Raw genomic sequence first — 20722 nt, forward strand, 5'->3', positions numbered from 1 at the left:
GAGAATAGTGCATCCTTTGGACCTGAGGTCCCTGTGCTGAGAAGCTGCTAGACCAGGGAAGATTGATGACAAAGATCTTCCCCTAGAGCTGACAGAGAGAGAAAGCCTTCCCCTGGAGCTGGCATCCTGAATTCAGACTCCTAGCCTCCTAGACTGTGAGAGAATAATTTCTCTTTGTTAAAGCCATCCACTTGTGATATTTCTGTTACAGCAGCACTAGATAACCAAGAAAGCTCTCATACATTGCTCGCAGCAAAGTATTTTGGTAGTTTCTTACAGTTAAACATGTACTCACCGTGAGCTCCAAAAATTCCACTCATAAGTATTTACCCAAAAAGAACGAAAACATGTCCACACAGATGCTTATACTCTCATGTTCATAGTAGCTTTACTTATAAAAGCCAAAAACTGGGGCAACCCTAGTACCCACTACTACAACTACTGAATAGATAAACAGATAGCCATACCCTAGAATACTATTAAAAGCTATAAGAAGGAACAAAGATAGTCTGGATATGTGCAACATGGATGATGCTCAGAAGCATCATGTCACGTGAAAGAAGGCAGACACAAAGACTGTATGATTTTTATTTTTATGAAATTCTCAAAAAGTAAAACTAAAGGGACAGAAAGCAGATCAGCTGCTGTGGGGGTAGGGTTGGGGAAGAACTCTTTGAGGTGATGTTGTTACCCGAAGCAGATCCTGCTTGATGCAGCTTCTTATCAACAAAGACACACTGAAGTGAGGAGGGAGGAAGAACGTTTATTGCAAGCGCACAGGCAAGGAGCAGGGAGGTGTATACCTCAAATCAAGCTCCCTGAACAAAGGGAGGCAGAACTTTTTATACCGCCTCTCCAAGGAAGTATGTACAAACAAACATTATGGACTACATAGGTTATCATGGCGCAGTAAGACAAATTGCATTTTTTTCTTTGGCACGTAGGCTTGTAGACTGGGTTTGACTGGCTTGACCCACATGCAGTGCCCTCAGGACAGTGGATAGGAGGGGACAGGTTCCGCTCGGTCAGAGCAGCTTCTAGTGGAGCCACACACAGCTAAGCAGCTCCTGGCTGCTGTGTCTGTCAATGGGAGTGTTCTATTTCTTGATCGTGGTGGCAGTTACACAACAGTATACATTTATCAAAATTTATAGAACTATACACTTAGAATGAGTGAATTCATCATCATTATAACTCAGTAAAGCCAACTATTTAAATAAAACGATATGCAAATTATGTTAAAATATAAGTTTGATCTGTAGAAGTGTGTATTATATTTGCCGAAGGTATCCATTAGACTACTGTGTTCATTGCTATTAATAAGAGCAATTTAATGGCCACGTTTTGTCTTTTGGGAAATGAGTACAATAAATTTTCGGGGGAAATGCATCAATTTATGTAGACAGGAAGAGAAAACAGTTTTCCAGTCCACTGATGGACTTTACTGACTTGTAAACACCTTCATGAGCTTTTAGGATATCATGAAGTAGTAGTACTTGCATCATTACCCACTGCATCATTAGGTAGTATATTTTCATTTTAAGTCGTAAATGCTTTTAAGAAATTACTGGAAACGTCTAAGATCAGATTGCAAAATGCATTCTTCTTGTCTGGCTCTAAGCCTTTTATTGTAGATCCCGTCCCATTGCTGTCGAGTCGATTCAGACTCCTAGTGACCCTATAGGACAGAGTAGAACTGCCCCATAGAGTTTCCAAGGAGTGCCTGGTGGATTCGAACTGCCGACCTTTCTGGTTGGCAGCTGTAGCACTTAACCACTATGCCACCAGGGTTTCCTTTATTGTAGATAGGAAAAAGAAATACTAATGCCATTTCTTTCAGTAAAGGACTATTTACATAGAAATAGGACCCTTTTAGAATAGTGGAAATATATTAAAAAATAAGAATGATTTTGTGAAACTGCACAATTCAGTGAGATGGACTTCGATTTGTTCTAGTTTAGGTATTTTGTACTTGTGTTTGTATTAGTTTATTGTCATTCTTAGCACTTCTGGAAAAGATTTGTAGATGTAAGTGCTTATGTGTAAGGTTATTATTTAGAAAAACATTCACAATTCATATTAAAACATAACTGGCTTAACTGTGGCTGATTGAATCTAGTTAAAAGTCAAAGACCTATTTAACAGACAGGGTAGGACAGTGGCTTATGCTGCTTGATTTTAAAATAACAGATGATGTGATTTCTCACTGTGGATTAAATTCTGCCTTCTACTTAATTTCGTTGAACCCCGAGGACAACTGCTAAGAGATATTTCCCACTTAGACCTAACAACAATACAAAATGGCTTCAGATCTTTAGGAATAATACTGTAAAACACCGTAAAATGGCAGGGTTATTCTCTAAAGGCCGGTATGCCTTTTCTTTGCTTGTCTTTATCCCATTATGTGTCTTTTTCTCTCTGCCTTTTCTGTCATTGCTTTATTAAGTGCTATCTAAGGCAGACCATAAGCTCCCCAGAAGCTTGCTTAAATGTGTATCTCCAGGCACCTATTACAATGCATTTCACATAGTGGTTGGATAAGGATGGGTGGATGGATTGATGAATGGATAGATGGATGGATGAATGTGGGTAAGGCACTGTACTGAGTACTGAGGTACAGAAATGAAGATCTAGTACCTGCTTTCTAGGAGCTCACAATCTAGTGGAACAGACAGACACATGAATAATTAGAATATGTAAGTATTACAATATGGTAAAATAGAGGCTCGTACAAAGCACTATAGGTGTCCAGAAATGATAGAAGGACTCTGGAAGGCTTCACAGAGGAAGTGACATCTGTGCAGTGTCTAAAAGATGAGTAAGAGTTTCCAAGGTGGCAAAGGGTATTCCAGATACTAGTACAAACCACATATTCGAAGAACAGATGTCTGGGGAATGTAGAGCAGGGAACAAGGAGTTCAGAAAATAAGGCCAAAGAAATAATTGAGCTAGCTTGTGAGGGGCCTTATGTTTACTAAGGAGTTCATATTCAGTGAGCTTTTTCTGTGTGTGTATTTTAGGAACTCAGTTTATTGAAGAATAACATACAGAAAAATACAGATCTTAAATGTATAGCTCAAATTTTTTTCACAAAGTAAACATAACCAACGCCCAGAATAAATTAATATCCGGCATGTGTTCTCTCCTATCACTGCCTCTCCCCTGGGATAACCATTATACTGGGTTTTAACACCATGCCTTGTGTTATTTTTTGAGTTTTTTACAGATGAAATTGTAGGGTTTTGTGTCTGGCTTCTTTTGTACAACATTGTATTTGTAACATTCATCCATGTTGTACGTAGCAGTAGTTCGATCATTCATTGCTATTACATATTCCATTGTGTGAATATATCACATTTATGTATCGGAAACCCTAGTGGCGTAGTGGTTAAGTGCTACAGCTGCTAACCAAAAGGTTGGCAGTTTGAATCCACCAGGCGCTCCTTGGAAACTATGGGGCAGTTCCACTCTGTCCTATAGGGTGCTATGAGTCAGAATCAACTCAATGGCAATGGGTTTGGTTTTTGGTATTTATGTATCTCTACTGTTGATGGACATTTTTTTTTTTTTTTTTTTTTTACTGTTGATGGACATTTAGTATTGTTTCTAATAGTGCTGTTATAATCTTTTTCTACATCTTTTAGTAACATATGTAACAAATTTCTGTTGGGTATACCCAGGAGTAGTACTGCAGTGTCATCCGGAAACAAAACTAAAAACCTGTTGCCGTCAAGTTGATTCCAACTTATAGCAACCCTACAGGATAGAATAGAACTGTTCCTAAGGTTTCCAAGGCTGTAAAAGACTGCCACATCTTTCTCCTGTGAAGTGGCTGGTGTGCTCAAACTGCCAGCCTTTCTGTTAGCAGCAGGGCATGTTAACCACTGTGTCACCAGGGCTCCTTGCCATGAAAACTCTATAGTTGCTCCATATTCTCACCAACACTGGATTTTATTTGTCTTTTTCATTTTAATCACTCTGGTGGATATAAAATAGCATTGCATTGTAGTTTTAATTTGCATTTCCATATGACTAATGAAATTGGGCACCATTTTATGTGTTATTGGCCACGTGAGTATCCTTGCTTGTGAAGTCCCTGTTAAACCTTTATTATTATTTGTGGGAATTTTTAAAAAAATATATTTTGGATATAAGCCCTTTGTCTAATATATGTATTGCATATATCTTCCTCCAACCTGTGCCCCAAATTTCTCTGTCTTCGTGGTGTCATTTGATGAAGAGAAAATAGTTTTAATCTAATCCATCTTTTACTTTGTTTCCTTTATGGTCAGTTCTTTTACATCTTGTTTAAGAAATGTTTGGGTCCCCCTACAAGCTTTCAGAGAATAAAACATGTCACACTAAGGCTTCAGATTTCTGAATAACAACATTGGAAGCTAAAAGATGGTGGACCGTTGCCTTCTGTGCCAGGGTTCCCCAAGACCACCCCCAGGTTCGGTGATGCACTAGGAGGGCTCACAGGACTCAGTGTATAGCCATACTCATGGCTATGATTTGTTACTGAGGGAGGATACAAAGCAAAATCAGCAAAAGGACAGTGCGTGGGGCAAAATCTGGAGAACACTAGGCCCAGGCTTCTAGAAGTCTTCTCCCACTGAAGTCACACAGGATGTGTATAGTTTTTCCAGCAGAGTTGAGACGACACGTGGTGAAGTGTTGTCACAAGGAAGCTTCATGGAGACTCAGTGCCAAAGTTTTTTGCAGGGCTGGTCACATAGACATCCTCTGCCTAGTACTTACCAGAATTCCAGACTTCCAAGAGGAAATTTTCCATTCCATCAGTGTAGTATGTTTCTCCATATTTAATTTCTCTCAACGATGCTTTGTAATTTTCTGTGTAGAGAGCTTGCACTTATACATCTTTCAGTAGATTCCTAGATATTTCATATTTTTTATGCAGTTGTAAATGGTATCATTTTAAAATTTCATTTTCTATTTGTTGATATATAGAAATATAATTTGAGATTAAATTTTGTATATTGACCTTATATCCAATGACTTTGCTAAACTCACTTATTCTAATAGTTTACAAATTACTTCGGATTTTCTGTATACATAATATTGTCGCTCTTCCTCATTTCCCTCTCATCTTTCTGTCCATATCCTTTTCATTTGTTCCTTCCCACCCTATCCCTGTCAGCTTCCTATACTGGCTAGCACCTCCAATAAAATGTTTAGAAGAAGTAGTGATAGCAGCCATCCTTGTCTTATTTCCAGTCTCAAGGGGAAAGCTTTTAACATTTCACCATTAAAAAATTTTATTGCTGTAGATTTTCTGTGGAATCCTGATCCAAGGAATTCTTTGAACTCAAAAAGTGAAGTTTAAACCCTTGAGACAGTCATTCAACAATAGAGCCTGAATTAAAAAGGAAAGGGCAGACATTACACATTCACAGCCTGCAGCAGGCCTCCTGCAGCAGCCGTTGTAGTCACGGTCTTACACGCTTACACACGTATTTTATGAGCATCTTTAAATTCAAAAGGACGTGGCATAGCATTGTAGCCACAGAGTCAGGTCTGAAGTTCTAATTTTATTAAATATTTAAATACTATAGGAAGGAACAACTCAGAAAAGGAGGATGTAATCAGTGTCATTGAATTATACATGTACAAACAGTTGAACTGGCATATGTTTTGCTGTGTATATTCTCAACAACAAAATAGATTAAAAAAATACAGTTATAGAAGAGTGTGTCACGGTAGCTTGTTTTCTCCCCTTTCTTTCAAGGTAAATTGATTTATTACGGATGAAGAAATTAGTTCAGATAAGGCACATCCCTAGAGTCACAGTGTGGGAGGGGAGAGCTGCTGTATTTCTCCTCCTCCACCTCCTTTATATTTTACAGTGAAGTGTCCTCTGTGATGTGTTTGCAGTTTGCAAGATGTATATTAACCTCAGTCAGATGTAATTGCTGTTTGCTTACCTAGTTGGGACCATATTTATAACAAGCAAGCTACAAATATAGATTGATTTTATTACTTTGTAAGTTACAGGTATAGAATGTATTCCACTTGTGGAATGATATGTTTTGTTTTTGTAACATATTAGAAAACTTTTTTTGATGCTTTGGTAAGACAGGTTGAGGTCTTTTATGAGACTTTGGGATGTGAAAGTACTGTGAAGGAGCATGTTTCAATGTGATTTGTGTAGAAAAATCAGCTAATTTATTATGAACAATAAAGTAACTGTTGGGCTAAATCTTTTTTTCCCCAATAGATAATTAATAAAATGTCTCCAACATCCCTAAAGATCACACTAAGGCAACTCATAGAGGGGACTTCAAAGACATTACAGGAAGTGTTAACTATGGAATATCGACTAAGTCAAGCTTGTATGGTAAGACTTAAAGGAAATAGTTATAAAAGTGTGTTCATTGTAAGATGTAAAATACAGAAAAGTATAAAGAAGGAAATAAAAATTACATGTAAATCTACTCTGTGAAAGCACAGCATGCCAGCTATCTTTAGGTGTGTGGCAATACTGCTGCCCAGATTGGTACTGAGCCTTTATGAAACAAGCAGTTACATTTGCATCTAAGTGTAAGAAGGCCTCAGACCTCATCTGGGATACAGAACAGACATTAACCGTGTTACAGGCTTGGTCTTTGTGATTTTGGGCAAGGTGTGGAAACTGAATCTGAATTCCCTCATCAGTGAAATGAGGAACGTTTTAAGTCATCGTAAGGGTTTTTTTTTTTTTTTTTTAAGGGTTTAGTGAATCCATATATAAAGTGCTTAGTGTAGTTCTTGACATATAATAAATGTACAAATAGAAGTTATTTGTTAAATGTTTTAATTAATAGGTTAGAATTGAAAGTACCATTGTAAATACATTTAAAGTAGATAGTAATCCCGTGCGATATTGATTTCACGAAACATTTCAGAGTCATAGTGATTTCTTCTTCCAGATAATAAGCTCTTTAAAGGCAGAATCATCCCTTTTGTGCTGATGTACAAAGGATCCTTGAAGAAACATCATTTTATGGAATGAATAAATTTACTTTTATTTAGATTGGTAAATTTGTGACCTAAAGGGAATATTTCATTTAATAACCAGAACATTGTACATGTTTAATGGATTTTAATGTCTTCAGATAGTTATTAAGATATTCAACCAGAAATAAAGCTCTGTTGGCCTAAAGTCACTCCCTGTAAGATGTAAATAGCAGCGAGGATTTATCAAATGTTTCTATGAGTAGAAACTATGCTAGGCACTTATACATGCATTCTCTCTATTAACTCTTACTCTAGGAGGGTTGGTATTATTACCTCCATTTTACAGATGAGCAAACGGCATAGAGACATAACCTGCTTTTGGTTGTGCAGCTTAGTAAGTGGCTGAGAAATGGCATGTGAAATGAGGCAGTCTCACTCCAGGGCCTGCACTCTTGACCACTACCCTGTATACCTCACTCAGTGCATATTTTTCATAGTACATTTTGTGCACTGCCTGGATTGATTTATTCCTTCAGTCTCTAGGCAAATATATTAGCTATATGCCAGGCACTGAGCTAAGTATTAGCTATGTTGAATAAAAAGACACAGTCCTTGTTCTTGTGGAGTGTATAGCCTGCTGAGACTATAAAGAATAAGTAAAATAATTCCAAATTGTGGTAAATGCTCTAAAGGAAGTATAAGGAATTAATGATGAAGAGAGTGACACAGGGATAGGAGGGGACGTGGGAGGCAAAGGGAAACCTGCTTTAAGTAAGTCAGGGAAACCGTCTCTGAGATGTTACCTCCTCTGTAATCTGAAGGATGAGAAATGAGTATGTTAATACGCCTCTCAGGGTTTTAAGCAGGGGGCGATATGATTTTAATTTGATCGGCTTTGCTTTAAGAAGGTGGTTGGTTACTGCTGCTGAATGGAAATAGAGATGGAGGGGTTCAGAATAGATGCAAAGACCAGATGAGAGTTTATTACAGTAGTCCAGGTGGAAAATAATAGCTCCTTAGACTAGGATGGAGATGGAGAGAATAGATTTGAGACAGATGTGGGAGATAGAGTTGATAGGACTTTTGTGAATGTGAGGGAAATAATGTATTTAGGAATTGGAGCTTAGAGGTTTGGGCTAGGGGTTTAAGTCTGTGAGACATTAGCACCAGTTGCTTTTTAAAAGTTTGGGGATTTATTCATTTACTTAAAAAATAGGAGTGCGTACCATGTACTGGGTACTGCTGGAAGAAGTGCTGGGAATACATAGGTGAAAAAAACAAAATCCCTGCCTTCATGGAACTTTACAGTGGGGGAGACATACCATAAACCAGATAAATATACAAAATATATAGTTTATAAGTTAAAAGTCCTAAGGAGAAAACAAAGCAGAGAAGGAAGGTATGGAATATAGAGGGACAGAGGATTGAAACTTGAATAGGATAATCAGGGAATACCTCACTGAGATGTTCTTTGACAAAAGACCTAGAAGAAGAGCACCCCAGGCAGAGGGAACTACAGGTACAAAGCTGAGTTGGGAGTGTGCCTTCTTGTTCTAGGAGGCCAGGAGGCCACGTGGATGGAGTAGAGGAGGGGGTGCATGAGAGATGAGGTCAGAGGGAACAGGGTAGAAGGAGCTGCGCAGAGCATATGGGACCTTGAACGTCTATATGAGGACTTCGGCTTTTGTTCTGAGTAAACTGGGGAGCTACTGGATGGCTTTGAGCAGAGAAGTGACATCTCATATTTTAAAAGAATTGACCACCAGACAATTGATCTATAGTGCATAGTATGGAATGATTACGTAGAAGGAAAATAAAAGACATCTGAGATTTTGAGCTCTAAGGAACTCCAACTTGATTTCCAGGTGGGCTAGAGGAGAAAGAGCAGTGAGAAGAGGGAAGGGCTAGAGAGGTAGGAGAACCAGGAGAGAATGGTGTCACAAAAGCAAGAGAGGAGTGTTTCAAGAAGGAGGGCATAATGAACAGCATTGACTACAGCCAAAGGGTCTAGTAGATGAGACTAGAAGTATCCTTTGAATTTGGCAACATCAAAACTGTGGGTGATTTTGGCAGGTTGTTTCAGAGGAGTGGTGGGGACAGAAGTTATAGTCTAGTGTAGAGAGGATATGAGTGGTAAATGGTGTGAAGACACTGAGACAGTATGTGTACACAACTCTTCTTGAAATAGAAATAGGGTAGAAGCTGGGACTGGAATCAAGTGAGGTTTTTTATTTTTTAAGATGGAAGGTATTAGAACATGTTTACAAAAAAAAAAATTACAAGTGATTAGGAATTATCCAGTAGAGAAGAAAGATCATGTTGATGATCCTAACATTTATTTACTGAACGTTTCCTGAGTGTCAGGTGTTGTGCTGGGATGTGGATTAAAATAATCTTACGACACATGTATTGATACTGCTGTTTCATATAGAAGGAAACTAAGGTTTAGAGAATTTACTAGCCCAGAGTCACATAGTTACTACGTAGTAGAATCAAGATATGAATCCAGACAGTTTCCATGTACTTAGCCAGTAAGTTATGCTGCTTGCGTTGATGATGTCAGGAAAAGGAGGTGGGTAGCTTCTCAAGCAAAGTCCTTGAGAAGGCAAGAGGAGATGTGAACTGGAATGTAGGGAAAGACTGGCGTTCTAAAGGGAGATGGTTTCTTCTTCTGTTGTCATGGAAGGGAAGACAGGTGCAGATAAATGCAGGTAGGCTTCAGGTTTTGTGGTAGGAAGATGGGGATATCTATGAGGGCTTCTCTTTTTTCTTTTTTAGTGAAATAAGGCATTAGCTGAGAATTTATTGAGAGTAGAGTATACTGGATCTGACACAGTGGCTGCAAACATAGCAACGATTGAGGATGGTGTTTCGTTCTCTTGTACAAGGGGTCACTAGGAGTTGAAATCGACTCGATGGCACCTAACCACAACAACAGAGTGTGCTGAGGGTAGAGGTTGACAAGGCAAAAGACAGTTTAAGTCATTATCTTGGGGAGTAGAGTAGAGAGCATGGATTGTTGGGTAATTTTCCATGCCTGTTTGAAGTTTGGGATCATGGATTTTAAATTAAAGTCACATTAGTTATGTGATTTTTTTTCTGCAGTAGGGTTTAGCTGCTCCGGTACAGGCAGAGGTAATGGTGAGGTTCAGCTGGTGATGGGGTTTTGCCAGGCCAGTGTGAAGGAGGGAAAGCAGTGTGAGGGAGCTGAGACTGAGGGAGCTGAAAACAGTTCAAGAGAGAGGGACTGTATTAAAGCACTGGGGAAAATGGGCTGGACCAGGAAGGATGAGAAGCCAGTACAGATGGTGAGAAAGTCGTAGGGTCAGTGGGCCTCAGTAAGATCAAGGATTTACAGCAGAGGAAATACTTGAGCAAATAAAAATAGGTAGTGATGACCAGAGAGTGGGTTTTCTGAATGTCACTGTTCAGATTGTAGCCATGGGCTGAGGTGGGTGGAGTGAAGATCACCAGGAATAGGAATGCTTGGAAATTACCCCATTAAATCTTGATTTTCTTTCAGGGAGGTCATGATTTTCATGAAGGTGTTAGAGCAGGTAAGTGACAGTTGATTTTCTTTCTTGGCTATGAAAATAGGATTTGTAGGTATATACTCTTAGTCAGAAATGATAGCTATATTAAAGTGAACATTTAACTTTTATAAAGATTGCAGAGTTTTTGTTTTGTTTTCCTATTACCAGTTGAGATATAAAGAGAGGTCAGTCTTTGAAACTAATAGTGTTAAAAAAAAAATTCATATAACCTGGCCACCGTTCCCTAATTTACATGTAAGAGGTAATCCTGCTCCTGTAGTCACATGGACTGCCTCTGATAAGTGCAGCATGAGCTTGTAAACTCATTTTGCTGCTGAAGCCTTTGAACATTCATTTCCCTTACAAAAAGCCCTCAAGTCCCTCAGCCTTTCCTCCCTCTTTTGTACTGCCAGGCAAAATCCCAGCAGTGGCTGAACCCTACCATCCCCGTTCTTTCCTGTACCAGAGCAGTTAAACATTGCTGTATAAAAACCATACAGCACAGTTACTACCATCTGCTAATGTTATTACTGATACACTCCGTTTTTTCTTACCATCTCCAACGTCAGCATATTTAGAAACAGCAAGTGTAGTGGTTGATTCTTTTTTTAAAGCAAAAATGCAATAATTCCTTTTTATTTATAATCACTTACCCTTATAAATAATAGCTGTTATTTCTGTGGTATGAGTTGTTCCCCTCTGCATGTGTTTTGCATACCTAATTTTCTTACATTTTCATTAATCACTTTAATATAGTGTGGACCCTTGATATAAGCTTTACCTGAATAAAAGGGTTATGTTCTCTATGCTCTAAGCTTTGAGAAATACCAGTCACCACTGTTTTAGAATTCTCTTAATTTCTTACATGATATAGAATCACCAGAAGTAAGCACTGAGTTCAAACCTTTTCAGAGGACACATGGAGTTGAATCAGAGGAGATGGCTGTATATTTTATTGAAACCAAGTAAAATAAGCATTTCCCTGTTAATTTATTCCCTGCAAATTCTTGCTGTGTATGGATCAGAGCCTAGACCTCAGATTTTAAGAGGGCCTGTGTGCTACTTGGGTTTTGTTACTAAAGTAAAATATTTAGAGTTCAGTATATATATTTTTATAGGTTATAACAGCCATTCTAGACTGAAAAAGGAGAAGCATTGCTTTTAATTTATACTGTCAGTTATTTTAAGGAAAAAAGTGGAAGCCAGTATCAAAGTAGCAATCCAAGTCCTAATTCATAAAGCAGGTGCTTTATCAAGCCACTTTTCAATAAAGAGAGAGTATATTTCCTCGTCTTTCAGCATAGCCTCTTTATTCAGAAAGTTATTATCTATTCTGGATAAAACTGTTTAGTGTTGTATAATCAAATGTTTGCTGTTAAATTTGCAAATTAAAAAATGTTAGCAAATTAGATAAAATACATTATCAAATTAGGGAAATGTTAAGAATTCTTTAACATGTAGAATCAATGTCTTCCTGATTTTAGAATAAAAATGGATTATGTCAGAGCTAGAGAGCTACCAAATGGAATTTGAGTGGGTATCTCATGAGACCGTCTGAAAAACCTTAGTTGCCTATATGGCAGGAACTTCAGTTATATCTATTGTAGGTAAAGAATATATATTACTTTAAAATAAAGTAACAGATTTGATTAATATTTTCTTTTGCCCTTCAGTGGAATCTGAAGGAGGTGGTAGATAGGTTTGACCAGAAAGGGAAAGAGATTCTTGCAAAAAGAATGTCCTAGGATTGTTCTTTGTTTACCCTGTCCGAGGAAGATAAAACTTTCAAATTGGCAAGAATCAGAACATCAGTGTTTAATATCACCACTGATCTGATATTGAAAGCCCACAGTTAGGCAGCCAAACCTTGAAAATGCCCAGTGATAGGGAACATACTACCTCCCAAGGCAGCCTTCTTTCTTCTTTGGTTCCCAGACTGCTTCTTTAACTATTCAGCCTTTTATGCTAAATTAGGTTTTTTTGGGTTCACTGTAGAGTTTGTGAGTTTAAATATTTCCATTCTTCACAAGAATTATGCACATTTTAAGTATGAATGAAATTCCCTACCACAAACATACCGACTACAGCCCCTTCCCTCTTAAAAAATCAAAATAATTCAAAAAACTTTTTGAGGTAATTGTAGATTCACATGCAGTTGTAAAATACGAGAGATCCTGCATACCCTCTCCCAGTTTCCTCCAATATCACAACAAGGAAACTGATATTCCCCCTCCTTTTTAGGAGAGGTTAGAGCTTGCCTCATAACCCTGAGGGGATGCTGTGGCTGCAGGAAGTGATGACTACATTGAAATAGGAGAGGGAGAGGGTTTGACGATAACCTGAAGGTGGTCTGGGTTTTTAATTTAGAGCTGTTGTCCGTACCAGAGGATTCAGCAGAACTGCAGTAGCCACCTTTAACTAGGCGTACAGCCCCCTTCCCTGTACCTTGAGTGATTCATTTCTCCCCTCACCCTCAAAGGCAATGTGGAGGAGGTTGAGAAGGCAGATCTGGGCCTGTTACCTTTTCCTGCCTTCCCCTTAAACCACACCAAGTCTGGTTTTAGCTGCTTTAGATCATAGAGATTTCATTTACTATTTTGTTTGAAGGAAAAAAAAAAAAAGATTTTTGATGCTTAAGTCACTGGATTATCTCAGTAAATTTTATTAAAGCTAGAGATATCAGGCTTAGATTAGAAAGTATCCATACTGGTCATCATCAATATATTGTATCCAAGAATCCAAATTCTTTGGGTTTTACTTTAACAGAAAAATTATACATGTATAAACATTTAAAATTTATAGAAAAAAAAGTGCTATAGAAAACTATGCCTAATAAAAATACAAGACGGTTATTGTTAGTTGCTGTTGAGTCAGCTGTAACTCATAGCAACCTTAGGTGTAACAGAACAAAACATATAGTTCCTGTCAATTCAGTAATTAAAATCTAGTAATACCAGGAAGAAATGTGTTAACATCTCTGTCTTGACAGTTTTAATAGATAAAGACCAGAGTCCGAAGTGGAAACCAGCTGATCTAAAAGAAGTTACTGATGAAGATGTGAATAATTACTTTAAATCTCTGGGAAGCAATGATCTGATATTTTGAGGTGACTATGCTTTTAAGCTGTTATTTTGGAGCAAGGGATGGCAAACTGTGGCCCATGGGCCAAATCTGGCCTGTTCTTTTACAGCCTGTAAGCTAAGAATTTTTAAGCTAAGAATGGTTTCTAGATTTTTAAATGGTTGAGGAAAAAAAAAAAGATTTATTCCATGCCACATGAAAATTATGTGGAATTCAAATTTCAGTGTCCATAAATCATTTTATTGGAACATAGCTGTTACCTTTTGTTTACACATTACCTGCGGCTGCCTTTGTACTACAGCGGCAGAGTTGAGTAGTTGCCCCGCAAAACCTAAAATACCTGGCCCTTTTCAGAAAAAGTTTGCCAACCCGCTTTAGAAGACAGGAAAATTTGAAGGCCTTTAGAGATTCTCTCAAATTAGTACATCTAACTGAAACGGGAACTTTTGTGTTTTGGCTTTGAACAGTGGCTTACATGTTTATTAAATAAACTTACATGTAGATTATAAAAAATAACTGAAAAATTTTTGGATACTTTGTTAATACTTCATGGAATTTTCTCTACATTTAAAAAGTTTTTATAAAGTTACCTCTTTAGTGGTATTCTGAGCTTCTCCCTTCCCTAATCAAAATCCCACCCTACAGGAAAACACTGTTCCTTTTTATTTACAGTTTTTGCTAATTTGGCAAATGAAGGATTAAGAAACGCCAATCTTTAAGACAGGACAGGAACAGGTTGGCACGATGATTAAAGCATTGACTGCCAACCGAAAGGTCAGTGGTATGAAACCACCAGTGGCTTCACTGGAGAAAGATGTAGCAGCCTGCTTCTGTAACGATTTACAGCCTTGGAAACCCTGTGGGGTCGCTATGAGTTGGAATCTGCTTAATGGCAGTGGGGTAAGACAGGTACACTGTATTTTTTGCAATTTATATCAAACTTGTTTGTGTTATGATAATTGTCCTTATAGAAGGTTCAAATCAAAAGAAAAAAATAACTGGAAATAAGACTTTTGTTTTAAATATAAATGTCTTCAATAATTTGTACTGGCAAAACAATATATGTTTTTTAATGTACACAGGGTACTATAAAGTGTTCTAGACTCCAAAACCTTAGATAGCTAAAGGATAAGTTTTTAATTAAAGGTCAGCTGATCATTTATTTTGTAATTTGGTATAGTTTCTCCTTTATCCCAAAATACTTTAAATACATAAGAGAACTTCAGGTTTGTAAGAACATAAAGCAACAGAACTGCAAAGGACATGAAAGACTATTCTTCACCCTGCTCATAGGTGAAGAAATTGTAGTTCAAAAGGTATTGCTATTTCTTAGTTCTTGATTTGAAATGAAGCATTTTTCATCCAGAAGATTCAGAGAGCAGATTAGAATAAGGATGCCATGATGATGGACACGTTTGCATTTATATTTTTACAGCACCTAAATTGGACCTGAATGATCCCAAGAAATTATTTGTATAAACTTTTGTTCACTTTTATATTTAAGAATGAAGAAAATGGTGAAATCTTTTATGTTGTTAAAAAATTTGAAAGTATGGAAGGTTGAAAAGCATTTGCTTACTTGAAATAAGAACTCAGAGCTAGTTAATTGCAACTGGATTTTATTGTACAGTTACAAAAAATGTTTTCACAAAAATATCTGGAAAAAAATAGACCATTTCATAGCTAAGTCATACAGGGAAGAGAATTTGCTCACAAAACTTGAGTTTTGCAAACTAAGATGCAATTAGTGCTTTTGAGCCAGTGCCCACAGCTCCAAGGAAGACATAGTCACACAAATACAGTGTGAGGACATGATATTCTTTAGAACTTTGTTTCTAAAGTACCGTTTCTTAGTGCTTTTGAGCCAGTGCCCACAGCTCCAAGGAAGACATAGTCACACAAATACAGTGTGAGGACATGATATTCTTTAGAACTTTGTTTCTAAAGTACTGTTTCTTAACACTATAAAGTGCCCCAACTTGATTTCTAAACCTATGTAATACCAAAGTTGCCCCATCTCATAAAATATCAATGATAATGAGTAGAATATATGAATATCATCCTACTTCATTCATTCATCTATTTTTAATAAGGCAATTTGACACAAATTATTCCTCTGGGGTGAAGATGGGAATCATTTTTGTTCCTTTAAATTGTGCTTTAAGTGCTAATAGCCATAGGTAGTTTGCAAAGAACGGATAAGGCAACTTAAGAGAATTCTAGGATCACAGGCATGTAACTGAACGGTATATAGAGACATAAGAGACGTTTAACCGGGAAAGGCATCAGTGAAGCACATCTGTGGTGTCAGGTGGGTTTCTGTAAATAAGGAATTAGCACATTTCTTCTGATACTCTGCTGCTTCCACAGTTGCCACCTGGTGGTTCTGTTTGGCGCTGGTGGAGGCTTATCTGCCTCTGAGGGAAAAGATGCAGTGGTTGGGCACATGTCAATACTGTAAAGAAAGAAAATTGCTACTTGTCCTTTCTCTCAGTTTAAAACATTGGAAACTTGTTTTGCAGAGGCAGACAAAACTACTGCCGTGGTGATAGAGATTAGACTTACAGTTAGATAAGCATTTGGCAGCATCCCTGCTCTACCCCTGGGAAATAGGGGTCCAAAGCAGAGAAGGAACCAGAAGTTAAAATATTTAGAAGTAGCCAAAGCCCACTAGTCTATGTAGACGGAAAAATTTAGTGTGATATGTGGCTTTATATGTCTTTGTCTTCTCACCATAGTATTATTTTATTTACCTAGTTAAATGCTTTTAAACAGCAAATGATGTGAAATATAAAATGAGTAAAAAACACATCTAGGCTTTTGTCAGAGTCACTAGTATAAACCCTTAAAAACCCAAATTTCTCTTCAGAGATGGAAATGTTTAGGACCTATGTGAAACTTTCTGCCTTTAGCCTTACAACTTCAGATCCTTCTATGAACACACATGGTGGTTTTTCTGTTATATAAGTTGCAAGACTTTAAGTACAACAGGAAAGTATAGATCCTGGAACTAGGTGACATTCATGTTAAATGATCGGGTGTCCAAAGGCAACTGAAAGATGGCACATTGCTCACTTTAAAGAGTAATTCTTTGCCCATGTAATTTGGAGAATTCGCTATATTTGATTGTGATTTCAAAGTACAATTGTTAACATTAGAGGTAGCTTTTCTGCCTGCTTCCAAGACCAAATGCATATTTCTCTTACTAAGGAGGTCTCAAGGCTTTTTCTGTCTTCTGATGACAAGGATCTGTTGTATTTTAATAAAAGGATCCAGCATAAATGGGCTTAAGTAATTCCCTTTTCACTTAAACTATGTGTAGCAAATCTTGATGAAAAGGTAGTTTTAAAGAGAGTCAGTCCCAATTCTCCTACAAGTTGTATCTTCCTACCCCTTAATTTTCTGTTACCATTGAATTCTCGAACAGTACTTAATCCTTTAAAAAAAAAAAGACTGCGGGGGCGGGGCGTGCTTTGACAATTAAAAAAACAAATACCTTCAAAGACAGGTAAGTTTATGAAAATTATAGTGTAATGGCTATAAATGCTGTATGGACATTGTGTTGCCATTTAGAAAATGCATGAATACTCTTTAAAGTACGTGTTGGCTTTGTTTCACTGGGGATGCGCTCTGTCTTTTTGGCTCTGCAATCCAACCACAAATCTCTCTGCATTATCTGGTGCCACAGTGGTTTGAATGGTGACTGCCACACCAGACGACAAAAATTAGGAAAGAGTGCACAGTAGGCCAGCTGTCTACTTCTGTGGGACAGTTTGGTTTAATACACATTAAACACTGAGACCATGTTTTACCTTCTGCCTTGCAGACAAGACTTGTTATTTTAAGATTTACTGGATTGCTATTTATAAAAGGTACCCATATTTGTTTTCTTGTATAGTTACATCACTGAGCTTCTTAATTCAATGCAGTAGACATTTATGTAATATCATGGCTTCTGTAAATTGTATCTTTTTAAGACACAAAGTCTGAGTCATCCAGTAATAGTGATGGTGAGTTAGGGCCCTGAGGTTCAAGGTGGTAGTTCTTCACTTACAAAAATAAATATCATTAAGGACAGGGTTTAAGTTGGACCTCTTCTATACATTGACTTGCCTTCTAATGTTTGATCCTTTGTGTCAAAAAGTGGGGATCCTTGACACAAATGATTTTAAGAAACAAGACCCACTAATTATCATTATGGCTTGAGTGCTGTTGCCCTGCCAAGGCATTCCAAGAAAAACCTTTTTCATATCTTTAGCTTTTTTGTGTAAATATGTTATTTTAAAGTTATGCCTTAAGCATTTGGAACCTGGGGCACTTTTTATTCTTAAGCATTTTCTTTGGTGATGTTGCTACTGCCTCAAGAAGAAAGTGGTGTGACATGCAGCTGATTATTGTGATGTCCTTCAAGTGACTAAAATCCAGGATCAAGCAGGTAGAAAATGCTGTTATTAATGTAAAACTGCTTAAAACACGTTTCGTCTTGTGTTCCTACACCAGGGAAGTTATCATAGGCCTTTTTTTTTTTTTTTTTACATCCATATAGAGTTATCTGTACTTATTCACACCATTTTTGCTTTTGTTTCATATATTTAAAACTAGCACCAACTATAACCACAGTTTAAGAAAGTGTCATCACCCTACCATCAAGGCCCCTCGCTCTCAATGTATGGGATATCACAGTATTTGATGTTATTGCATGCCCACTGCTGCAAGGCATCATTCAGGATTTCCTGGGACAGACGGTGTGCATATTCTAGGACCACAACACTGGGCTCTGGGGGCGTCTTCACGTTCTCTTCGACAACTGGAGAAGGCATCCTTGGTAGAAATCTCTCTTCTGGCATAAAGTTTTCTTCACTTGAGTGTCGTTTCTCATTCTCAAGTGTGGTAGGAAATGGGAAAGTTTGCTTTGATTTCATGCAGCCCATGGTATGAAGAGTTTTGACCGAGGGGAGGAAAGCAGTAGAAAGACTATTTCAACAGCATCTTTGGCTACACGAAGGGTAAGTCCACGTGATACTGATTGCTTTCCTTCTCTAGGGCCACTTGGGGAATCAGTGTTCCCGTCACCACTCTTCACATGTAGTGTTTATCTGTCGAGAGAAGGGAGGTTTTGTTTCATTTTGAAGTTACAGAATGCAAAATATTCTATGATTAGGTGGCATGTAAAAATAGTCCTCCATAGCACTTGGAGGAGATAGGCAGTAACAACAAACAGCTTTATCTCATCAAAAAAGGCAATCACTTAATAAAAATGGCAATTTACAAGATAGGAAAATATCTTTTCAAGATCTTGAAAAAGTGGTATAAAACTGAAAACAGTTAAACGTTTGATAGCTTAGATTTATCTATACCAAGGGTCAGCAAACTATGGCCGATGGGCCAAATCCCAGCTGCTTTTTTTTTTTTAATTTGTAAATAGAACATAGCCATGCACATGCATTTACGTATTGTCTATGGCTGCTTTCACACTACAACAAACATCAGAGTTGAGTTCAGCAGAGACCATGTGGCCCGCAAAGCCTAAAATATTTACTATCTGGCCCTTTACAAAAAAGTGTTTGCTGACCTCTGATCCATACTGTCAGGGGAAACAAGCATATGAAAATTTGCTCCTGACCCAAATCTCAGGAGCCTACTCATCTTTGGCTGCTACCAGAGGAAGGCTTTTCCCCTGGTCAAATGTTTACAACTCAAGCAGTGGCAAAGAATGATAATCCTTACACTGGTGCAAATTCGAAACAATGCAGTCTAGACATGGCAAAGCCACCTACTTCTTCTGAATTAGATATTCCCTGTGAAATGATATGGAAAGCTCAAATTAATGTTAAGTATCTCATTGCCACTTTTTGGTGTTTAGACAGTGAGTAGGCTCCAAGGCTTGTGAAGTTCCTTCTCAGCTTCCCAGCTGGGATGTTGTCACTGAATGAACTCAGGATTTAAGGGTGACTGGAAACAAGACAAAACAACTTCACTGGAGGGCGGTTTGGCCACAGGAGAGAACAAGCAATGAATGAGGTCTTAATGGTCTCTGAATATGTCTTAAAGCCTATGGACCAAAGAAATACCTCTAAAAATGAATAAAATTCAGAAATAACTATTTCTGAAAACACTGATATTAAGTAAAAACTAGCATGTATTTTAATTCTATTTTTAATAGTTTAAAATTAAAGAAGTCTATAAAAAGTGACCTTTGTTCAGGCCTACTGTTATACATTTTTCTGACCTGTATAAATTCTACCCGATTTCTCTCAATACTACATCTGTTCCCTACCCTGCCTCCTAAGGATCATATGGGGATAGACATAGGAGAGCTGGCTTTCTACTTATAATTTAGTCCTGTATGCCCTGCTACAGGAAACCCTGGTGGCGTAGTGGTTAAGTGCTACAGCTGCTAACCAAAGGGTCAGCAGTTTGAATCCGCCAGGCGCTCCTTGGAAACTCTATGGGGCAGTTCTACTCTGTCCTATAGGGTCACTATGAGTCGGAATCGACTTGACAGCACTGGTTTTGGTGGTTTTGGCCCTGCTACATGTTCCAGGAAGATTTCGAGATGTCTTTTAAAAGGGGAAGAAGGGATGTGTGTGAGCTCCTTGAAGATGGGGACTGTCAGGGTTGTGCATCTCTACCATATGATGACTTATGTAGTATCTATTTTGTACAATGAGGATTAGTTAAGGGAACTGGACATATTTAACCTGAAAAAGATTAGAGACCTCACTGAGTGTCAGATAAATAAAAGGCCATGAATAGAATAATCTGTGTTACCTAGAATCGTTAATTTTGCAAGAGCAGCTTTTGTCTGACTATAACAGTAACTAGTACCAGATTTGTTCTCACCCAAAACTATAAAACTAGACATAATGTATGTGGAGAGATATTTCTAGGGATTGAACAACAGGCAACAGAGGACTGTGCTTCCTGAGTACAAGGGAAACACATGGTATTAAGCCCTACAATTGATCATCCTAGGTTTCTGTTGAGAGTAGCAGTTCTGCTGAGCTGAGGCAGAATTTTGGGGTGCTGAAGCAGCTGGAATTAATAGACAGTTCAAGAGAAAAGGGAGCCGTGGAGACTCACCAAGGATACTTGGCTAGGATGTACATGTGCAGGATGAGGATATGCAAGATTTAGCAAAAGATGACTTG

General features: G+C 37.9%; 2 protein-coding genes across 5 annotated transcripts in view; one reads left to right on the top strand and one right to left on the bottom strand.

The window, feature by feature from the left end:
- Nucleotides 1-18534, top strand: part of HIBCH (3-hydroxyisobutyryl-CoA hydrolase) — a 94053-nt gene extending 75519 nt beyond the window's left edge. The window contains exons 12-15 of one of the 4 annotated variants that reach the window (XR_010322268.1): nucleotides 6239-6358; nucleotides 10481-10514; nucleotides 13480-14480; nucleotides 18174-18534. Coding sequence is in view for 3 of the 4 variants with exons in the window: in XM_010602719.3 (XP_010601021.1) it covers nucleotides 6239-6358; nucleotides 10481-10514; nucleotides 13480-13595 (270 nt within the window). In the remaining variant the exon portion in view is untranslated. Of the gene's footprint in view, nucleotides 1-6238; nucleotides 6359-10480; nucleotides 10515-13479; nucleotides 15767-18173 lie in introns of those variants that run through there. The other 3 variants (XM_010602719.3, XM_010602720.3, XM_010602723.3) reach the window with 3 other exon arrangements.
- On the bottom strand, nucleotides 18218-18502 carry C6H2orf88 (chromosome 6 C2orf88 homolog). The gene has a single exon (XM_010602714.3). It carries the CDS (start codon nucleotides 18500-18502, stop codon nucleotides 18218-18220), a length of 285 nt encoding a protein of 94 aa, XP_010601016.1.
- Nucleotides 18535-20722: the final 2188 nt, after the last annotated feature.

Source organism: Loxodonta africana, chromosome 6 (assembly GCF_030014295.1).
Source record: "Loxodonta africana isolate mLoxAfr1 chromosome 6, mLoxAfr1.hap2, whole genome shotgun sequence".
Classification (NCBI taxonomy): domain Eukaryota; kingdom Metazoa; phylum Chordata; class Mammalia; order Proboscidea; family Elephantidae; genus Loxodonta; species Loxodonta africana.